The sequence below is a fragment of the Panthera leo genome, chromosome D2 (assembly GCF_018350215.1).
Source record: "Panthera leo isolate Ple1 chromosome D2, P.leo_Ple1_pat1.1, whole genome shotgun sequence".
NCBI classification, from domain to species: domain Eukaryota; kingdom Metazoa; phylum Chordata; class Mammalia; order Carnivora; family Felidae; genus Panthera; species Panthera leo.
The window spans coordinates 8,614,890-8,637,005 of record NC_056689.1 but is presented as its reverse complement, the minus strand read 5'-3'; the positions used below and the strand labels follow the sequence as shown (position 1 = coordinate 8,637,005).

The 22,116-nt window shown below is 43.0% G+C and overlaps 1 protein-coding gene across 1 annotated transcript; it reads right to left on the bottom strand.

Annotated features, from left to right (window-relative positions):
- Positions 1-10,342: 10,342 nt before the first annotated feature.
- Positions 10,343-17,963, bottom strand: IFIT2 (interferon induced protein with tetratricopeptide repeats 2). The gene is made up of 2 exons (XM_042907569.1): positions 17,587-17,963; positions 10,343-13,466 (listed from the first exon to the last, which is right to left on the bottom strand). The coding sequence occupies exons 1-2, from the start codon at positions 17,589-17,591 to the stop codon at positions 12,062-12,064; spliced, it is 1,410 nt and encodes a 469-aa protein (XP_042763503.1). The 5' UTR covers positions 17,592-17,963; the 3' UTR covers positions 10,343-12,061.
- Positions 17,964-22,116: the final 4,153 nt, after the last annotated feature.

The following is a 22,116-nucleotide window of genomic DNA, read 5'->3' as shown; positions in this document are numbered from 1 at the left end:
TTAGTAGTTTTTTGGTGAAGTCTTTAGGATTTTCTGTGTATAGTATCATGTTGTCTGCAAATAGTGACAGTTTAACTTCTTTACCAACATGGATGCCTCTTATTTCTTTTACTTGTCTGATTGCTGTGGCTAGGACTTCCAGTACTATGTTGAACAAAACTGGGGAGAGTGGACATCCCTGTCCTGTTCCTGTTGAGATGGTCAGATGATTTTTGTTCTTCATTTTGTTGATGTGGTGTATGGTGCTAATTTATTTGTGAATATTGAAGCATCCGTACATTCCTGGAATAAATGCCACCTGATCATGGTGAACAATCTTTTTAATTTATTATTGTAGGCAGTTTGCTAATATTTTGTTGAGGATTTTTGCTTCTGTGTTCATGAGTGATATTGGCCTGTAGTTTTCTTTTTTTGTGGTATCTTTGTCTGTTTTTGGTATCAATGTAATGCTGCCTTCATAGAATGTATTTGGAAGCTTTCCTTTCTCTTCTATTTTTTGGAATAATTTGAGGAGAATAGGAATAATAACATTTGTTAAATGTCTGTTAGAATTCCCCTGTGAATCCATCTGGTCCTGGACTTTTATCTTTTTGTAGTTTTCTGATTACCAATTCAACTTATCCATTTTTTCTAGGTTGTCCAGTTTGTTGGCATATAATTTTTTGTACTCTTCTATTATAATCCTTGGTATTTCTGCGGTGTTAGTTGTTACTTCTCTCTCATTTCTGTTTTTATTTATTTGGGTCCTTTCTCTTTTTTTCTTGATGAGTCTGGTTAAGGGTTTGTCAATTTTGTTTATCTTTTCAAAGAACCAACTATTCAGTTTCATTGATTTTCTCTATTATTGTTTTAACTTTTGTGTCATTTATTTCTTCTCTGATCTTTATTATTCCCTTTCTTCTACTCACCTTGGGTTTGTTTGTTTTTCCAGTTCCTTTAGGCCTAAGGTTAGATTGTTTGGGTTTTTTTCTTATATTTTGAGGTAGGCCTGTATTTCTATATACTTCTCTCTTAGAACTGCTTTCATTTTGTCCCAAAGATTTTGGACCATTGTGTTTTCACTTTCATTTGTCTCCATGTATTTTTTTTATCTCTTTTTAAAATTTCTTTGCTCACCCATTCATTGTCTAGTGTCATATTATTTACTCTCCACATGTTTGTGTTTTTTCCTGTATTTTTCTTGTGATTAATTTCTAGTCTCATACCGTTGTGGTTGGAAAAGATTCATGGTATGATTTCAGTCTTCTTAAACTGATTAAAGCTGGTTTTATGGCCTAATATGTAATCTATTCTGGAGAACGTTCCAAGTACACTTGAAAAGAATGTGTATTCTGTTGTTTCTGGATGGAATACCTTCTATATATGTGTTATGTCCATCTGGTCCAATGTGTCATTCAAAGACATTGTTTCCTTATTGGTTTTCTGTCTGGATGTTCTATCCTTTGATGTAAGTGGGTTATTAAAGTCCCCTACTGTTATTTTATTACCATCAATTTCTCTCTTCATATCCATTAATATTTGCTTAATGTATTTAGGTGCTCCAGTGTTGGGTGTGTAGATATTTACAGTTATTGTATCCTCTTGTTGGATTGATCGCTTTATCATTATGTAATACCCTTCTTTGTCTTGTTATGGTCTTTGTTTTAAAGTCTGTTTTGTCTGATAGAAGTATTGCTACCTCAGCTTTTTTTTTCTTCCATTTGCAAGGTGAATGTTTTCCCATCCCTTCCCTTTCAGTCTGTATGTGTTTTTAGGTCTGAGGTGAGTCTCTTATAGGCAGCATAGATGGGTCTTGTTTTTTGTTTTTTTTTTTGTTTTTTTTTTTTTTTTTTTTTTTTTATCCATTCTCCCATCCCATGTCTTTTGATTGGAGCATTTAGGCCATTTACACTCAAGTAATTTCTATACCCAACATGGGGCTTGAACTCACAGCCCTGAGATCAAGAGTCACATGCTTAGTCACACTGACTAAGCCAGAGAGGTGCCCCTCAGCCATTTCCATTTAAAAAAATTATTGCCAGGTCTTTACTTATTGCCATATTAAAATTTTTATTCTGGGTGTTTTTGTAGATTTGCTTTGTACCTTTCTTCTTATCTTGATCTCTTTCTTTGTGGATGATGAGTTTCTATTGTGCTGTGTTTATCTTTATTTTTTCCATATCTGTCACAGGTTTTCGGGTTCTGGTTACCATGAAGTTCATGTATAACATCCTAAGTAAATAACATTTTATATTAATTTGATGGTCATTTAAATTCAAACACATTCTGAAAAAAAACCTTTCTTTTTCTATTTTACCTTCTCTTCCCCTTTTATTCCCTTTTCCACATTTTATGTATATGTTGTCATACTTTACCTCTTTTAATCATAATTTTCTAATGTCTAATTATGACCATTTCTTTTCCACTTAAAAAAAAAGCTGATTTATTTATTTTGAGAGAGAGAGAGATGAGGAAGAGACAGAGAGAGAATCCTAAGGCGGTTCTGCACTGTCAGCACAGATCCCACTGCAGGGCTTGAACTCATGAACCAGGAGATCATGACCTGAGCTGAAACCAAGAGTCAGACACTTAACCAACTGAGAGCCACCCAGGTGCCCCCATTTCTTTTCCACTTAAAGAAGTCCCTTTAACATTGCCTCTTAGGATGGTTTAGTGGTGATACACTCCTTTATCTTTTGTTTGTCTGGGAAACTCTTTATCTCACTTTCAAATCTGAATGATAACCTTGAGTATTCTTGGTTGTAGGGGTTTGTTTTCTTTCAGTACTTTGAATATATAATGCCACTCCCTTCTGGCCTATAAAATTTCTACTGAAAAATCAGTTAATAGCCTTATAGTTTATCCCTTATAGGTACCTTTTTGTTTCTCTCTAGCTGCTTTTAGGAGTCTCTCTTTATCTTCAATCTTTGATGTGTTAATTATTACGTATGGTGATGTGGACCTTCTTGGGTTTCTCTTGCTTGGAACTCTCTGTGATTCTTGGATTTGGATGTCTATTTCCATCTTTAGGTTAGGGAAGTTTTCAGTTATTATTTCTTCAAGTAAATTTTCTACACTTTTCTCTCTCTTTTCTTCTGGGAACCCTATACTGTGAATGTTTGTTTACTTGATGTTGTCCAAGAGATCTCTTAATTGATTCCTTGTTTTTAAAATTCTTTTTTTCTTTTTGCTGTTCAGCCCCTGTGTTCTCCATTACCCTGTCTTCCAGATGGCTGATACACTCTCCTGCCTCCTCTAATCTACTGCTGATTCCCTCTAGTGTTTTCGTGTGTGTTTTATTTCAGTTCTTGTATTCGTCAGCTCTGACTGGTTCTTTTTAATATTTTCCATCTCTTTATTGAAGGTCTTACTGAGTTTTGCCACTCTTTTCTCCAGCCCAGTGGGCATCTTTATGATCATTACTTTAAATTCTTTATCAGGCATGTTTCTTATCTCTGTTTCAGCTAATTATTTTTCTGATATTTTTTCTTGTTCTCCTTTTGTTTTTTCTTTTGCAGCATATTCCTCAGGCTCCCCCTTTTGGTTGGCTTTCTGTGTTTATTTCTGTGGATTAGGTTGAATGGCTACTTCTCCTAAATTTGTCTTGTGAAAGGTATTCCCTGTGTAGATTGTGTATGTGGTGACTGCTGGCTGGCTGAAGCTGTGGCTGTAAATGCTAGTTATTCTTTTAAACAGTGGCTTTTTACAGAAAGAAGAAAGTAATGATAGTAATAGTGATGATTGATGACGACGATGATGATGATGATAATGGAAAGATAAAAGAAAGGAAAACAAAATAGAGAAAAAAGCAGAAAAGAAAAAAAATGAATGAGAAGGAAAAAACAAAACCAAAAAGAACAAAATTAAAACAAAATGGGACAAATTAAAAAAAATAAAAAATAAGAAAATAAAAATTAATTAAAACCAAAACAAAATTAAAAAAAAAATACAGCATGGTTTATTTTCTGTCTCCCAGCACCACAGAGGTTGATGTGGGATTGTGGACACTGGGGTTGCTGAGGTCACAAGCTCTCTGTGATGACTGGACGCACCACTTATGCTTTCCAGACTCTGTTCCACTCTGGGCTTGTAAGGTGGAGGGGAGGGAGCATCCCCACAGCTCCTCAGCCTTTTTGTCTGTTGTTTGTTTGTTTTTAAGAGAGAGAGAAAGAGAGAGAGCGCGAGCGGAGTGGGGGCAGAGGGAGAGGGAGAGAGAGAACCCTAAGCAGGCTCTGTGCTATCAGCACAGAACCTGATGTGGGGCTCAAACCCACGAACCATGCGATCATGACCTGAACCAAGATCAAGAGTCGGACGCTTAACCAACTTGGCCTTTCTCACCTCTGGCTTATTTTCTGTCCCAGTGAGACCAGGGCTGGTGTGGGCTTGTGGATCCTGTGCTCACTGAGGTTGCAAACTCCCTGTGACCACTGGACCTGCCTGTTATGGTGTCCATACTCTGATCTGGGCTTTTAAGGCGGATGGGAACGTAACCATGTCGTTATCCAGTCCCTCTGACCTGGAGAGTGTTCCTGCAGCTCCTCTACTACTTGGCAGTAGTCTTGTGTTGTCTCTTATATGTTAAGAGACTAAGCCCCAGGACAGGGGGATCTGTTCTCAGTCCTTCAGTACATTCCCTCCCCACTGCCATTGGCAGCGTTGGTGGTCAGGGTTCCCTTCCTTATGATGTCTCCGTCTCTCTGGCCATTTTCTCTATCTTTGGTTGTTCAGTAGCTGTTCAGTCAGCCCTCAGTACTTCAGGGGAAAATTGTTCTATCGATGGGTGTGATTTGGTGTGCCCTGGTAGAAGAAGCCAGTTCAGGGTTTTCCTACGTTGCCATCTTGGACCAGAATTCCCAGAAACTGCATTTTTAATAGCAGTGTGCAGGAGATTCTGATGTAGGGATTTCTGGGACCTCATGATGCGAACGACCATCCAGAAATACTCTGTGAAAAGTAGTTTCTTCCAGTAAATTTACTCCTGGGAGACAATTTGCAACTGGAGACCTGGGTTAATTTTGTGTGTTCAGTTTACTAGCTGTGGGATTGATTATCCATTAGTCAAATCACTGAGTCTAAATTTCCTTCTTGCCCCGCACTAAATACAGGAAGCCACGCCTGGGAGTGCAGTTTAGCTCTCTGAGGTCTCAGGCAATCCTTTAGTTTTCTCAGCTGTAACATGGGAATAGTGACCCATGTAATAACGTTTCATGGCTGTCTGATAAGTTCATGTATTTATGCTTCAAGTCTTGAAGGAGTGATATTATCCTGAGAGATTTTTAAAAAGTTTTTCTAAAATTTCTTGGTCATGATGTGTATATACATGAAAACCTAGGGACCATAGTTCTTATGGCTGATTTGATGAAAGAATGGTCAGTTGGATAGGAGAAAGGCTCCCTCCATTCTGCAACTACAGAAAGAAGAGATGCTTGCGTAACAAAGCTGGCATATGGTTTTTCCAACAGCAGGCATATCAGGAGATATCTCGAGCCCAGAGATTATTGTTGTATCTAGGGAAAGTAACCTGCAACTTGGAAAAGTCTGTAATTCTGACTGGTTGTCTTCCTTAACAATCTGTTATCCTGGTAGTAATAAAGTGGCATACCTTTATAAATGGTACAAATACTTGTGATACGATAAGAGGTGTCATACCCTTACACCCAGGTAGAAGGGGCCCTTGGCTTCAACCCTGTGCCTTAGAGGGCCTCACATGTCATAGACAAACAAAAATGTAAATTTTTTTAAATTTTTTTTTTAACATTTATTTATTTTTGAGACAGAGAGAGACAGAGCATAAACAGGGGAGGGTCAGAGAGAGGGAGTCACAGAATCCGAAACAGGCTCCAGGCTCTGAGCTGTCAGCACAGAGCCCGACGCGGGGCCTGAACTCACGGACCGCGAGATCATGACCTGAACCGAAGTCGGACGCTTAACCGACTGAGCCACCCAGGCGCCCCCAAAAATGTAAATTTTTAAGAGAACACATAGCATCTCTGTTGCTCAGAATGTGGTGCTTAACCCTGGCAGATCTTAACCCTGGCTTAGGCTTGTACACCCTAAGCATCCAGCCCAGGAGCAACGGGTCTCTGTGTCTTACCTTCTTTGCTGAAAGAGAAGGGAGGTTGTACGGTGCAAGTTTCCGTGTTGTGAGGGTACTGACTTGAGAGCCGCACATGGGTTTGGAGGGGCTGGGAGGGGCTGAGCAATGAAGTGGTTAGATTAGGGAAAAGGCAACTTTTCCTTTTCTGGTCAAAGCCTTCCTGTCTGCTTGAATACAATGGACTCTTATCTAAGAAAGAGTTATTTTCCAAGTACAGTGGTGCTGGCTGCCTACCTTCTTCTTCTCTTTCTTATTCTAATTCCTGGCTCAAGAATTACTTATGAAGCAGTACAGTATTTGTACCCATCGCATATGGTTGAATAACATTCTGCATATTAAGAAATTCACAGTCCTCTTAAATCTGTACCCATGTAGACCTAGATTTCTACACCAAGTTAAATTTCCTTCTCCATTTGGACCCTTCTTTTGTGCCAGTTTGCCCATGAATGGTTGTTTGGCACAGGTGTTTTAAAGTAAAATGCTCTCTGGGGCACCTGGGTGGCTCACTCATTTAAGCGTCTGACTCTTGATTTTGGCTCAGGTCATGATCTCACAGTTCATGAGTTTGAGCCCCACCTGAGGCTCTGCACTGACAGCATGGAGGCTGCTTGGGTTTCTCTCTCTCCCTCTCTCTCTGCCCCTCACCCGCTTGCACTCTGTCTCTCTCTGTCTCAAAATAAAATAAACTTAAAGTAAAATACTCTATAAATAAATAAATAAATAAATAAATAAATAAATAAACAAACAAACAAATAAAGGCGCCTGGGTGGCTCAGTCAGTTGAGCATCTGACTCTTGATTTCGGCTCAGGTCAGGATCTCACAGTTGGTGGGATCAAGTCCTGCATCAGGCTCTGCACCATCAGCACGGAGCCTGCTTGGGATTCAATCTCTCCCTCTGCTCTGGCCCCCCACTCATGCTCTCTTTCTAAATAAATAAACAAATAAAGAAATAAATATCAAAATGATAAAGACCAGATTTTCATACTCTACTCAGACAATAGGCTGCAGGATTTCTCCCAACATATCTGTGGAGTACACAAGCAGTGAAGCAGCAACAGTATTTAAAATGCTAGTCATATGAAGGCTACAATACAATGAAAACAAACCTAGTGGCTAAAAATAGAAGGCAATGAAAGAAAAGCTTGCTTTCTTTATATTCATTTGGAACAAGAGTCAATTCATCAGTTAAGGAATCTACTTTTTGGCTATTATGAAATTTTTAACAGTTATATTGAAACATAATCCATATACTATACAATTGACTCACTTAGAGGGTACAGTTCAAAAGCTTTCACCATTTCACAGAGCTGTGCAACCATCCCCGCAGTAAATTTTAGAAGATTCTCATTCCCTGCAAAAGAAAAGTCCATGCCCCTTTGCTGTCACCTGTGATTCTGCCATTCACCCCAGCCCTAGGCAGCCACTATCCACGTTCTATCTCTATAGATTTTCCTTCTGTGAACATTTCATATTAATACACCTTTGGTGATTGGCTTCTTTCACTTACCATAATATTTTCAAGGTTCATCTATGTTGGAGCATGTATCAGTACTACATTTATTTGCAATAATTGTAATAAGTGCCACACTTTTTATTGCTGAGTAATAATCCACTGTAAGGATATACCATATTTAATATGCCGATTTATCAGTTGATGAATCTACTTTTTGGCTATTATGCATAATGCTGCCATGAACATTCACGTCCAAGTTTATGTGAATGTGTTTTCATTTCTCTTGGGTATATAGGAATGGAATCACTGGGCTGTATGCTAAGTCTATGTTTAACCATTTGAGAAACTGCGGAACTGTTTGTCCGAGTCGCTGTACTGTTTTATACTAAGGATTTTAGTTAGTTTCCCTTTTTTCTTTCTTTTTCTCTTTTCTTTTCTTTTTTTCTTTTTTCACGTAAGCTCCACACCCAGTGTGGAGCCCAACACAGGGCTTGAACTCAAGACCCTGAGATTGAGACCTGAGCTGAGATCCAGAGTCGGCTGCTTAACTGACTGAGCCACCCAGACACCCTTAGTGTGTCACAGCCTCCCAAGAAGCTACAGGTCACCAGCAATGAACAATTACACTGTAAATCATACTTACTTGTCAATCCTAATTACTCCGTTCCTAAAACTAAGTGATGAGGGAAATGGTAGAGGAAGGAGGGAGAGAGGAGCATATCGTCTCTGGGTGGAATCCACATTTCCCAGGTTGGCGTCCAAGGTCGATTTTGCACACAGTAGGGACCTTACAGTTTTACCTGAGTTTATCTTCAGGATTTGGACCCTTCCAATGTTTCTAGTTGCACTGGATGCAGGTTGTGAAAATCTGTTGACATGAGGTAGGAAGGAAGATAAAAATGGAGCATGACTCAAGGTCTGCTGTCCCTGGGGGCTGTCTCTCAGCTCTGTGGAAAAAGGGGCTATGAGCAGAAGCTGACGAACCTTCCACTGAAGACTCTAATGCTGGCAAATACTCAGTATTGCTTAACACCCAGACGGATGAGAGGAATTCTCCTTACTCCTTCACGGGCACTAACACAGGTGAGAACATCTTTGGCAGGATATCAGGAAGCTCTCAAGGTGGCAACCAGAGGCGATATATCGAGGCACTTTTGTGAGCAGAGGACGTTAGTGCATGTAGGTGTGGGAACAATATGAATAACAGACGTGATTAGAAAATTCTGTCAGGCTTGTTTCTCAACACCTGTGAGATGCCTCCTCAAATTAGCTGGGTGGGTATCCGAGGGGAGTCACATGCCCTGCACTGAGGAATGTGGTTAAGAGTCAGGGAGTTTTGACTCATTCCAAATAACATGGCTCCATTTGTTGTCCCTGGACAGCGAGATTTCAGGAAACATGAGCAACCAACATAATTTTGTCTATTGTTTTCTAATCATTTCTGTCAGTGTTAAGTCCTCAAATAAAAATTGAGTATAACACGTTATATCTCTTCCCTGTTCTTTCCACCTGTGTCCTTTCAGGATCCTGAAAGGATCCAAGCACTGGTTTTGCTGGCGTCACTTGCCTGGACAAGATGGTGTGCACCCAGTATACCTTCTTTGGCACTCCACAGACGCCAGTGGTCCTCTCTCAAGGTTGGCCTACCTGCCCATCTTACCTTCCACTCAGAGCACCCCTGCCCTTCCTCCCCAAGCACCAGATCCAATAATAAGGAAGCCAAACCTTTCCCTGAGATGTACGCTTGTTCAATTCAGTCCAGTGGAATGAGTTTACCGTTGCAGCTGGTGTGAGTTGTATTTTCCACTAGAGGCCTCTCGGAAAACAAGAGACTTCGGGGCCTTTTGTCTCTTTCTATTCTTTAATTAATAGGAAAACCTCTCCAACAGCCATTTAGATTGCCTCCAGGATGGAGCATAAAAGAGAATGGGCGACAGTCATTTCCCGTAAAGGAGGTCAGAAGAGGAGAGAGAATGCGGATGGCAGCACGTGGTGTTAACAAGATATAACGGAAGGAAGAGAGGGAGCCCACCCTCTGGCAGAGTGTGGGGGTAGGGTGTTTGTGTGCATGAGGGTGCATGGTGGTGGGGGTCAGGGTGTAAGCTGAAGTCCTGGATTCTTAAGGTGGAGGGGAAAAAAGCCTGTACTATTCAGTGGTTAGAATGTTAGACCAATCTGGGTTATATATAGTTCGTAACCCGCATGACATTCCGTTAATCAGTAGCTGGGTCTGGAAGACTTAAGGTGCAGCAAATTTTGAAAAAAACCAGAAACCACCCCCCCCCCCTTTATATTCCATCACCTCTAAGTTCTTTATTAATTAAATCTATTGCTTTATTCAAGAATCGATGCTCTGCATACCAGTGATCTCAAGTGCACACAACACTATTGTTTTTTAAATTTATTTATTTTGAGAGAGAGAGAGAGAGAGCTCGTGAGCGAGCATTAGTGGGGGAGGGACAGAGAGAGAAAGGGAGAGAGAGAGAGAATCCCAAGCAGGCTGTGTGCTCAGCTCGGAGCCCGACACGGAGCTCAATCCCACGACTGTGAGATCATGACCTGAGCTGAAATCAAGAGTTGGACGCCTAACTGAGCCACCTAGGTGCCCCCACAACAATCTATGTTTAATGCAGAAGACAACATGAAAAGTGTTGTTATATAGTTGCAATTTTTTAAAATATAATTTATTGTCAAATTGGCTAACATACAGTGTATAGAGCGTGCTCTAGATTCCCGTGATTCATTGCTTACCTACAACACCCAGTGCTCATCCCAACGAGTGCCCTCCTCAATGCCCATCACCCAAAGTTGTAATTTTTCATTTAAAAAAACCTTGAAGTTTGTATAATGTTTTCATTTCTTAGTAAAAATGTTAAATATACTTAAATCTATTGAAATACACTTGACATATAACACTGCAGCTTTAAGGTTGATTTGACACATTTATATACCATAATATGATTGTAGCAATAGTTACTACCTCTATCATGTCATATATTTATCATTTCTTTTCTGTGGTATGAGTAATTAAGATCTAGCCTCTTAGCAAGTTTGATGATTATAATATGATATTGTTATCTATAGTCACTATACTACACATTAGATCTCCAGTACTTTCTTATTAATCAGTTGTAAGTTTGTACCCTTAAACATCTCTCCTATTCCCCCAACCCCCAACCCCTGGTAACTGCCATTTAAATTTAAATTAATCGGAACAGGCAAATCTTTTCCAACCCAGAGGGTGACTGATGGTCTCAGGCTGGGTCAACCGACTTTGTTTTGGTTCACATGGACCCTGATGTCATGGGGCATTCAGTATTTACCTAGAAAACCCCAGTCACCCCAAGCAAATCATGAATTTTGTGGTTTCCTTGAAGATTTTCAGGGTGAAAAGCAGTTTTATATCACCTAATATAAAAACGTCTAGTCGGGGGAAAACCCCTCCATTATTGATGTCTTCTGACAAGACCTTTCTCTAGGTCCTTGGCTTCCAAAGGAGCCTTCTGTTCTGCTACTTTCCCATCACCTTGAACCTGGGCACTTTTGAACAAAACACGTCTTCATCTTACAAGGAAATTTTCCAAATAATGGCCAAGAAAATGAAAATTTTCTCCATAGGATTACGGTCTACAGTGACAAACCAGCATTCTCTCTTTCTCTCTTTTGCCTACTCGATCCCTGTCCCTACTGGTGTGATATTTATTTTTCCACACGTTTTAGAGAAATGTATTATTTTGGTTTCTAGCATTTGCGCACAATCCCCTTTTTTATTCTTCACGCGCTGTGTTACTGGGAGGGTGGAATGGAGGCGAAACCTCCCCACGTGCCTCCCAAAACCCTTGTGCTGTGATTGCCTGATCCCATGGCTTGTCCTGGGTGTGTTCCTTCTAAATTCAACCTGTTCTCTGCTCTCTTTTCTTCAAACTACGTTCCCAATTCAGTTAATGGGACAGTTGAACTCAGGTTGTATAGGACAGTCTAGATGGAAGACTGTCTGGGGGAAGGAGGCAGAAGTGGGGGAGAAGAGACACCCAGCCCTACGTAGGCTTTGGTGCCCCAGCCTTTGAATGGAAACAGCACTTTGGTGTCTATGCAGGGCCAAACCGTATAGGATCTAAGGGTGGAAAAACATTACAAAAAATGGACCACGGTGTTACAGATGTGAGGAATCTGGCTGCTTTATATAAACATAAAGAAAAACCCAAAGCATCACCCAGGGAGGATGACTAAGGGAATGTCACAACGCATAGTGCTCCCAGGAGGTCAATTCGGAACTAGCCCTCTTACCAAGTCCCAGGGCCACCCCCCCTACTCCAATCTAGTCCCTGTCTCAGAACAGCCTGAGTGATCCATGTGTAAACACTCTACGCAGTGGGTTCCTCTGTAAACCTGGTCCAGACTGGTGGCCAGTGGCTCGGTCCAGGCCTACGCCATACCAGTTGAGAAGTATCTTGAACACGAACTACTTGGTGGAGGGGTTTCTGCTTCCCTTCCCGTCACCATCCCACGGGCACCATATCCTGATTCCTCATTCCTCAGGGGAAGATGCTGAAGGGAGGAAGCTTCCAGAATCCAAATGCCTCTCAGACTTTTCCTCTGCTGGCCGCATCTCTGTACCCAGCTCCTGAAGAAACTCCAAGAGGTGCAAAGCGACAGAATCCGCCCCGTTTTTAGAAAGCCTGACACTGGCAATTTTTTGCAGCTTATTTCTCATCTTTTCTGTCTCCTTTGAGTCATGCTTTATTTTCACACCCTGTATGAAATGGTGGATGGCTCTGTCCTCGCTCTTCAGCTGGTAGAGCTGGAAGTTGCCATAGCGCAGGTGGAGGACTTGTTTGGCTACGGGAGAAAGCTCTTTGCAGAATTCCTTTTGGAAGTAGCACTCTGCTTCGTCGTACTGACCTGCTTGTGCATAGAGGCAGGCCAGATAGGAGCAGACACAGGGGTGGTTTGCGTCGGCCTCCTCCACTCTCTTCAAATGATACACAGCTTGCTCAATGGCTTCCTGTAACTTTTCTCTTCTCCAGGACACGCCATTCTTTCCTGTGTCCTGTAGGATATCGAGGACTTTTGCCCTGTAGCAGCACCCAGCGTAGTAATGCAGGTAGGCATTGTTGGGCATGCCTTCTAGAGCCTTTAGAAGCAGTTCGATAGCTTTGTCTAGGGCTCCTTTTCTTTTAAACAGCTTCGCTGCTCCACAGAGCACGTCGGTTGCACACGGGGCCCCCTCCAAAGCTTCCTCCACAAGCCTCTCTCCTTCACCTTCTTCCTTCATCCCCTGAAGTTTCAGAGCCAAGAGCACTTTCGCATACCGGTTGTCAGGATTCAGCTGAATGGCCCGCCTCAGAGGGTCGACGGGATCCTGAGGCAGCGGCCAGGTGTCCAGACGGTAGCTCGCGATGGCCAGGCCAGAGCTGAATTCTGCGTTCCGGGGATTCCTTTCCAGAGCCTTCTCAAAGCACACCTTGGCCCTCTCGTTGTGCTTTCCTCCACACTGTAACCGGGCCCACCCCTCCTCACAGTGCATCTCAGGACTCTCGATTCGGTAGGGGCTGCGGAACTTCTCGCACACCCGTCGCACCTTGTCCACGTACATCTGAGCGTCTGCGGGTCTGCCCAGGTGGTAGTAGACCCAGGCGTAGTTTCCCCAGGTGACCAGACTCCTGATGTCTGCCTGCTCCGCGTGCTCCCGCTGGATCAGCTCCTCAGCCCTCTGTAGGCACCCCAGGGCGGCCTCATCGTGGCCTCTGCGGTGTTTTATGTAGGCCAGTATGTTGAACACCGTGGCTTTGAATTCGTTGTTCTGGAACTCCGTCGTGTTACATACCTCGTCTTCAAAGTCATCCAACGACTTTCCTCCCTCCACCAAGTTCCACGTGAAATGGCATTTAAGTTGCCGCAGACAACTCTCCAGGGTGTTTCTGGTGGTCTCACTGGAGGGCGAAACAGAGAGATGGACACTTTGAGACACAGCACGGATTCTCCAGGAGCAGGGCAGACACAACTCTCCTCTCCTCCTCAAGGGTGTTCACCCCGTTCAAAAGAGAACAATATTTCCTGATTGTTACTTTCTATATTTTGGCCTATGCATTAAATGCACAGAGACTCAGGGATTGGGTGACTGGGTGGCAGAGGAATTAGGGAGAGGGCAGTGGTGGAGTTGGGGGAGGGATGCCCTGAGCCCGGGGCTGGGTTTCCCTGAACAAGGTGGTTTCCGTCAGGTAGTGCTGGGTCAAGCCTGGGGGAAGGGATTCCAGCCCACGGTGGACCTGATGCGGTTTTGAAGAAAGGCTATTTGATTACTTTATGTTTCCTTTCATCTTACCTAGCATTTACTTCCGTGTTTTGAAGATGTTAGCTTTAGAATGGACTATTCTTTTAATGTTTTGCCGGCTTGATTTTAATCTTATTATCCCTCTGAAGTTCAGCTGCATTTTGTCCCCTGTAGTTTTAGTTCCTTAGTTCTTTGTCTGTCCTTTTTAGCATTATTCCTTTCTATAGCCTATCTTATTATTTAAGTTTTCCATATATCCTTAATTGATTTTCTTTGTTTATCCAAACGTTTTTTTAATCCCATTGGCTTTGTCTTGTCTTTTTATTTTATTATATTACTATTATTATTACTATTATTACTATTTTTTTAATGTTTATTTTTGAAAGAGAGAGACAGAGCATGAGCAGGGGAGGGGCAGAGAGAGAGGGAGACACAGAATCCGAAGCAGGCTCCAGGCTCTGAGCTGTCAGCACAGAGCCCGACGCGGGGCTCAAACCCACAAACTGTGAGATCATGACCTGAGCTGAAGTCAGATGCTTAACAAACTGAGCCACCCAGGTGCCCCTTTCTTGTCTTTTTATTAATTCAGCATTCTCTGTCCTCATTTTATCTGCACTTTTACATTTTAACCATTTAAATTGTATTTCAATAATTCTAAATTCTTACTTCTTCTGCTTTTGTATTATTCTACCCCTTAATTTTATTATATATGCTAGCAATGTTTTAAACTTTTATTTTGGAATAAAATATAATCATTTTTTTCTCCCCTCCACCCCCACCTCTATTTCTTAGTCTGGAGATTTCTTTTCTTAACATCTCCCATTGTGTTGGTCTATTAAAAATTTTGCATTTGTTGCTTTAATTATCTTTGGAAATTTTATTTTTCCTCTCCTATGGTTTGCTTTCACTCATGGTGTTAGAAGTGCAGCTCCGGGAGGAGGCTCAGAAGACAGCTAGCATCTTCTGTTATGGGAAATGCTCCTTTTCCCTTAAGGTACTCTTGAAACTCTTCTGGAAGAATTTTCCATTCCCTTCAGCGTTAGTTCTTTAAAATGGAATGGAATGGAATAGAATGGAATAAAATAAAATAAAATATAAAATAAAATAAAAACTCTCCACCCCAAAACCCCATCTTAGATAACTTCAGCGATGAGAAGGTTAAAAATCATCAACTGCCCCAAATCGTTTCTCTGCATTGCCTATGTATTGGAGTCCCTGAAATGTTGCTCTTTCTCACTTAAAAAAAATTTTTTTTCTTCAGGGTATATGTTAATTAACCCTTTTATGAGGAGCTGATATTCTAAATGTTATGAATTCTGACATAGACAAGCAGTAGATATCTGGGAAGTTACATAACGTGGCAAATACCGCTGTTGAAATGTTGTACAAATGGAAGATTATATTCCTCCATTTTCTTCCTGTCCCCTATCTTTCACTTTTGATACCCTCCCACACCCCCACCCCCCAATTTGATGACTAGATCAGGGCTGGGCACCCAAACTCAAGTGGAAGCTGGAAATGGAAGTGCAAGGGAGCTGGTTTTCTGGAGTCAAAGAGAGCACTGTGCACACTGGAGGTGTCATGGCGTCCATGATCTGCGGCACACAATGGAGTGGCTGTGACTGGATACACATGCACAGGACAGAGACTCTGGGGCTCCCAAGCTCTCCTTTGTCCTGTTCTGGCCCTCTAGAACAGTGGCTGGCTCTAGTCATGTGTGTGGGTCCTGTGAGCCCTTCCAGGAACTTTAAATCAGTCCCTGTTCATTTCTGTTACTTGAATCAGATGGAGACTCAACTATCCCAGGTAGAATAAACAGAAGAGATGAAGGAAAATGGGTAGGAGTTCCTGCTTGGGGAAGGACCCTCTGTCCTTTCAAAGCCCTGGATAGGTCTTAGTGAAAAGCCAGGATGTCTGAGCCTCTTGATGTATATGGGGGTTGGTGTGTGTGTGTGTGTGTGTGTGTGTATGTGTGTGTGTGTGCACGCGCGCACACACATATATATGTGTGTGAGCCCAGGAGAGTGCCTGGTGTGGTTTCTGTCACTGTAATGACAGCAGCCTCCCCTTGAAAAGTTCACGTCCGACCTGATCTATTTTCCTTCTCAATAAGGTTTCAGGAAGATTCCCTTAGCACGTAAGCTCTTTAGCAGCTTTCTCATTCTATGAAAGAAACAGAGTGAATACAGTTGAAATTATTGCCAACATATAAAGCATATGGTCAATTGTGCATTTGCAGGAGAGAGGCACTTACTATACACACTTAGGTAAAATCCCTTCGAGCAGCCATTCAAAAACATCCAATTTCACTCCGTGATTATGGGCTTTTATTTCTACCAGTGAATCAGAAGCTGGTTCCAGACACTTGCTTCCTGGATTCAGACTTGTGAAAATTATGCTCCTGATACTTCTAGAAGCACCAACTGTATACACACAACACTTTCTTCCCCTGCTTCTGGTCTGGATGAAAGCCACGGTGATGGTTGTTTATTGGGCTCAGAGCCAATGCCGTTACCAGTGTCTTAGAGCAGTTAGAAATGGACATCCTTGGACCTCAACCTAGGATTACCAAATCCGAATCTGAAGTGGGGGCTTGAGCCCAGGAATGGTCTTCAGCAAGCCCTCCAGTTAGATCTCATGCATGCTCAAATTAGAGAACCACTACCTTAGAGTGCAGGGCCAGTGCCTGGTGACAGTGCCCATAGCTAAGGGACCAAAGACAATTAGGAGAGATACTGATGGGTCTGTGTTCTTAAGGGGAAGACTCTAAGAGAGACCACGCTAAAGTTCTAAGAAATATTTCTAAATATTCTGAGTTATTCTCAAACAGACATCTGGAAATAGATCAAATCTTTCTCTTTCTTATCAGACAGACATGTAGAGGAGCAGAAAAAAATATCATTTCAAGAAGAGAGAGCAGGAAACTTATAGAAGGAGGGCAATGTATCCCCTAGGAAGTAAGTGCCGGGGTGGGTGTCTCCAGATTCTGGAGCTCCCAAGCCTGAGGCATAGGTATCTAGTCTGTTCACCCCACCCTCATGCTGGAGAAAACAGAAATCTCCCTTCCTACCCTTCTTCCTTCCCGGGAAATCTTATGTTTCTGAGGTGTGAGAGCATTTTTGAGGTGGGGGCTATTTTCTCCAAGCACCCTACCTCCAATTCATACTTCAGAGAGAAGGACTCTAGCTAATCAGTAGCATTTGGAGGTAAAATATATTTCTATTGAGTGAATGAATACATTTTACCAGCCCTAATACAAATCTGAGATGAATGAGCACATTAAAAGTAAAATCTAGCTTAGCATGAGCTGGGGTTGCTACCCAGAGTACATTTTAACAATATCTGCCCAAAAGAGATTGTTCATTAAATAAGAATCCTATTAAAAGCCCCCACTTAATCCTTTCAAAACAAAAGAGAGTCTACAGGAGCAATTCCCCCAGATCCATCTTTACATGAAACACCTGCCTGATAAAGCATCTCTCTCTCTCTGCCTTTCCCCCACTCCCTCCCTCCTCTGGACCTCAGCTGTCAGCTTCCCTGGGAGAGACGCCCTAACAAAGCTTGACTGCGTGGGGCAGAAAATAACAGAAATAAGCCAGCCAGCTTCGGTAAGACAAACACAGACAGACTACAGACAGATGCGCAGCAAGGCTACAGGCAAACACTAAAGCAAAACAAATCGGGAACTCGTGTTTCAGGAGCATGGCTGTATAGGATTTGCATTCCACAACAAGATTGATTGGACATTTTCAACACGATCAGAGCAGGCGAATCTTTACCTCATGATCACGGGGCACTTCTCAACTGTTCTGAAAGGCTGCAGCTCAGGCCACTGTGCTCTCCAGAAATCTTCCTCCTCTGCCTCAGAGAGATGCTAAGGAGACCTATATATGGAAGCATTACCTGGTTCCTTTACCTCGCTTTCTCCCGCAGTTGGCTTGAGGAAAGAGAAACTGAAACTGGAAAGTGAAACTGGCAAGACTCCTAGGGAAAATGAACCTTGAGTAAGGGCCAAGCCTATAGCACCCCCGCGGCCCCACCCTGCAGTGAGTCAGAACTTCCTCTTTGTGACTGTTGTGATCTCCTAGATCAGCTGACATCAAGGCAGCCCAGCGTGGAGAAGGATGCATACACGTATCAAGCACCAAGCACCCTGCTTCATTACTGTAATGTTAGCCCATCCTCACTCTGCCCGCCCTTATCACCAGTGTGGCCCACAGACCCCTGTAAGGGTTGGGGTTTGTGTTGGTTTTCTTCACCACCGAATCTCCAGTCCCTGCAATAATACCCAGCACGTGGCAGGCATTCAAAGGGTAGAGGCTGAACGAATGACTAAATGATTGGAACTGTGGGCTCTGATGTCACCTGTCTGGATTTGAACCCGGGCTCCACGTATATGCTGTGATGCTGGAAATTATTGAACGTTTCCCTGTGCACTAGTTTGTTCTCCTGTGAAATGGGGATCCCACTACTCCTACCAACTCGTAATGGTGTTGTAAGCATCAAATGGGTGAAAGCATGAGATGTCCTCAGAATAACGCCTGGCACGTGATAAGTACACACTAGTTTTTCATCATACTCGAGAGCTGAAATCATTAACCAAAGAGACCAGAAGGGAAATCTTTGATGTTGCCTTTTCTGGAGCTTTAGCTCCTCTGTCCATCCACCATCCGTCCATCATGATCACTAACCTAAGCCAAACCCATGCAAGTTGTGGGCTTCCCTGAGCACGGCAACATTTAAAGTCCCTCGGGTCGCCCCGGTATCCAGCACCCGCACATCGCAATACGCAGCCACGGAGGTTCGTGACGATGGAGGACAGCTACTTTCTTTGCCTTTTCCTTATTCAAACCCTTGACCGCAAAGGGGTTACCGTGTGCCTAGACCCAAGAGGACAAGAGGTAACAGCACCGGGCGTCTCTGAGGCTGGGAAATTACACAGAGCACGAGTGAAACCTATTCTCCACGACAGGTAGTTCCATCCTGGAGATAGCATTATTTATGGTAGGCTTTGTATTCATAGGGGTGGGTGCAAGCAACAGCTAGGTTCGTTGACAATCCTCTGCCCTTTTATCGGGACACACAGCCAAAGCTATCCCGATTGGAAACCCTTACTTTTAGGTGTCATTCAGGAGTTACCAGTTCTAGTATGTATTTATAGAAATGCATGTTAGATGTACAAGAACCACTGCAGAAGGAAACTAGGAACATTGTAAGGTTTGTTGTTTGTATTGAATCTGCATTCAAGAAAACTATTGGACAGAGGTGTTTAAATCTTACTATACGGGTAGCAGGTTGGGGCAAGCAGGCTATAGCTGTGTTGTGAAATGCCCGGAACTATTGTTCTACTCTTTGGAAATCTATCCGGCCAGTGGCTTTGTATAATGGGTTCATGACACGATGTACCAGCTGCTCTGGCAGCCGGGGTAGTGTCAGAATATGCACTGTGGATGCAAAATAGAAACTGAAAAAGAAAACCCAACTCTCTCCTGGTAATATTTCTATTTTGAGAAAAATGAAACTGAACTCACTGAAGAGTTGCGATTATTCTGGCTCTTACAACTATTGATGTGTCTGTGTCCAGAATACAGGGTCAGGGCTGTCCATGTCTCAGCCTAGACTAAGGGAGAGTCCTTGTTTGCCGTTCTGAGAGTGGGGAGGGCCACCTGAGTGGCTACATCAAGTGCAAAGTGGTATAATACTCTAGTTCCCATGTTGCCATCAGACACAAGAAGTATCAGCATCCAGCCATCAAAAAGAATGGAATCTTGGGGCGCCTGGGTGGCGTAGTCGGTTAAGCGTCCGACTTCAGCCAGGTCACGATCTCGCGGTCCGTGAGTTTGAGCCCCGCGTCAGGCTCTGGGCTGATGGCTCGGAGCCTGGAGCCTGTTTCCGATTCTGTGTCTCCCTCTCTCTCTGCCCCTCCCCTGTTCATGCTCTGTCTCTCTCTGTCCCAAAAATAAATAAAAAACGTTGAAAAAAAAATTAAAAAAAAAGAAACTGTGAAGCTTAAAAAAAAAAAAAAAAAAAGAATGGAATCTTGGCAATGACATGGATGGAACTAGAGGGTATTATGCTAAGTGAAATAAGTCAGAGAAAGACAAATACCACATGATTTCACTCATATGTGGAATTTAAGAAACACAACAGATGAACGTAGGGGAAGAGAGGAAAAACAAAAGAAGATAAAAACAGAGAGGGAGGCAAGCCATAAGAGGCTCTTAAACACAAAGAACAAACTGAGGGTTGTTGAGGGGAGGTGGATGGCAGATGGGCTAAATGGGGGATGGCCATTAGAGAGGGCACTTGTTGGGATGAGCACTGGGTGTTATATGTAAATGCTGAATCACTAAATTCTACTCTTGAAACCAATATAAAAAAAAAGGAAACTAAAAAAAAAAGTATCAGCATCACCCTGGGATGTGCCACAAATGCAAATTCGCAGGCTCCATCCTGGACAAAACGCATCACAAATTCTAGGAGTGGGGCCAAGCAATCTCCGAGCTAGTAAACCTTCCAGATAGTTCTAATTCATGCTAAAGTCTGAGAACTACATACTGTTTTGACTGTAAGTAAAAATACTAAAAATACTTTTTAATTCCATAAGGCAAAACTCTATAGGTTTTTCTTGAGATTTAAAAAAAAAGAAAAAAAGGCCTTCTTTTTCATTCTATGTCTCTGTAGAGAATGTTTAAGTTTTGTCCACTTCAAAGAGTTGGTAGCTAGTTCAACAGAGGACTGCTAGAGGACTCTTCACACCCCGAATATCCACAATGTACCCTTCTTCCCAAACACAGAACATTCTCAGGCCTTTCCCAAGAGAGTCAGCCCAGAGACAAGGCAACCACTGTGCCCAGCTATACTCAGGGATCTCTCAGTGATGTACCATTGCCCTCAATGGATGGGATGTGACTTCCTGTGGTCTGGTGAGAAAAAAACCTAAAGGACTAGATAAGATTAGATAACTCCTGGGCGCCTGGGGAGCTCAGTCAGTTAAGCGTCCAACTTTGGCTCAGGTCATGATCTTATGGTTCGTGAGTTCGAGTCCCACATTGGGCTCTGTGCTGACAGCTCAGAGCCTGGAGCCTGCTTCAGAATCTGTGTCTCCCTCTCTCTCACACCTCCCCAGCTCACACTCTGTCTTTCTGTCTCTCAAAAATAAATAAATAAACAGTTTAAAAAATTAGAAAAAAAGATTATATAACTGCTGTGTGCTGTGTGCAAATGGTGGAGCCCGATAGCCGTGGTAAACACTCCCAATGGAAGAAAGGGAACACGAAGTGAGCCTAGAGGTGACGAGTCAGAAGCAATGACGTAAGTCTGCTGGACAGGCACTTGGGAGGTTCTCTAAACTGAAAATGGTGGCAGTTTCTTCCTCAGCCCCAGATTCTGCTCCCTGATGGGACCCTTACCATCATTCTCCATATTCCTGGCTCCACCCCCTGGGAGGCTCTTGGTGACATTAACTCTTTTGTCCCCACATCCTCTGCCATGGGCTAGGGTTCTGTTTTCACCTTGTTGGCTCCAGAGACTCCTGTGCTCAAGTGGAACCTTTGCAGATAGTATCCTGTCGTGGACTCTAAGTCTAAAGTTCTCTTTTGTCTAGCAAAAGAGCAGACACAGGATTAAAAAGAGAGATGGCTAATGTCCAGGAAAAAGACAAGAGCCCCAAATAAGGGTCCTTGCCCTATATTTATTCAGATCAGAAGGCTTGCAAACGTGATGGGTGTGTACAAAGAGACAAAGAACCTAGGAACATTAACTTGTGGATGTGAGGGGGAAAAGGGGATTTTGAAGATATACAGTGTTTGGGATTTGGGTCACTATAAAACAAAATCCAGGTGCCGGGCAGATGGGTAGATGGCTGTTAACAGCAGACAGGAGGCACCCTGCCTGTTTATCTTTGCCAGCCTAGGGGATGAGACAGGGAATAACCTCAGGGTTGACAAGACACCTTTTCTTTTGTTAACCATCTCCACTCCGGGCTGCTTTGCCTGCAGCGCAGCGGTCCAAAGTCCAATTCACCAATTTACCTGACCTGGCCCTATTCTCCTATGAAAGCAGCTTTCTGCTGTAGTACCAAACTTGGGGTGCTTTCACCCTGAATCTCTAATCTCGTTATTCCTGTGTGTTGGGCACCTTGGCACCGATTCTATTTCAGGCCTTTGCCTCTCTCTATTTTGGAGGGTTCAGCACCCCCTCCCTATTTTGGGGTGCCTTTGCACCTCCCTATTCTCGGCACCTTTGTGCCTCCCTATTCTTGGAGTGCCAGTCTGGTTACCCAAACTCGGGTGTGAGCATTTTATGAC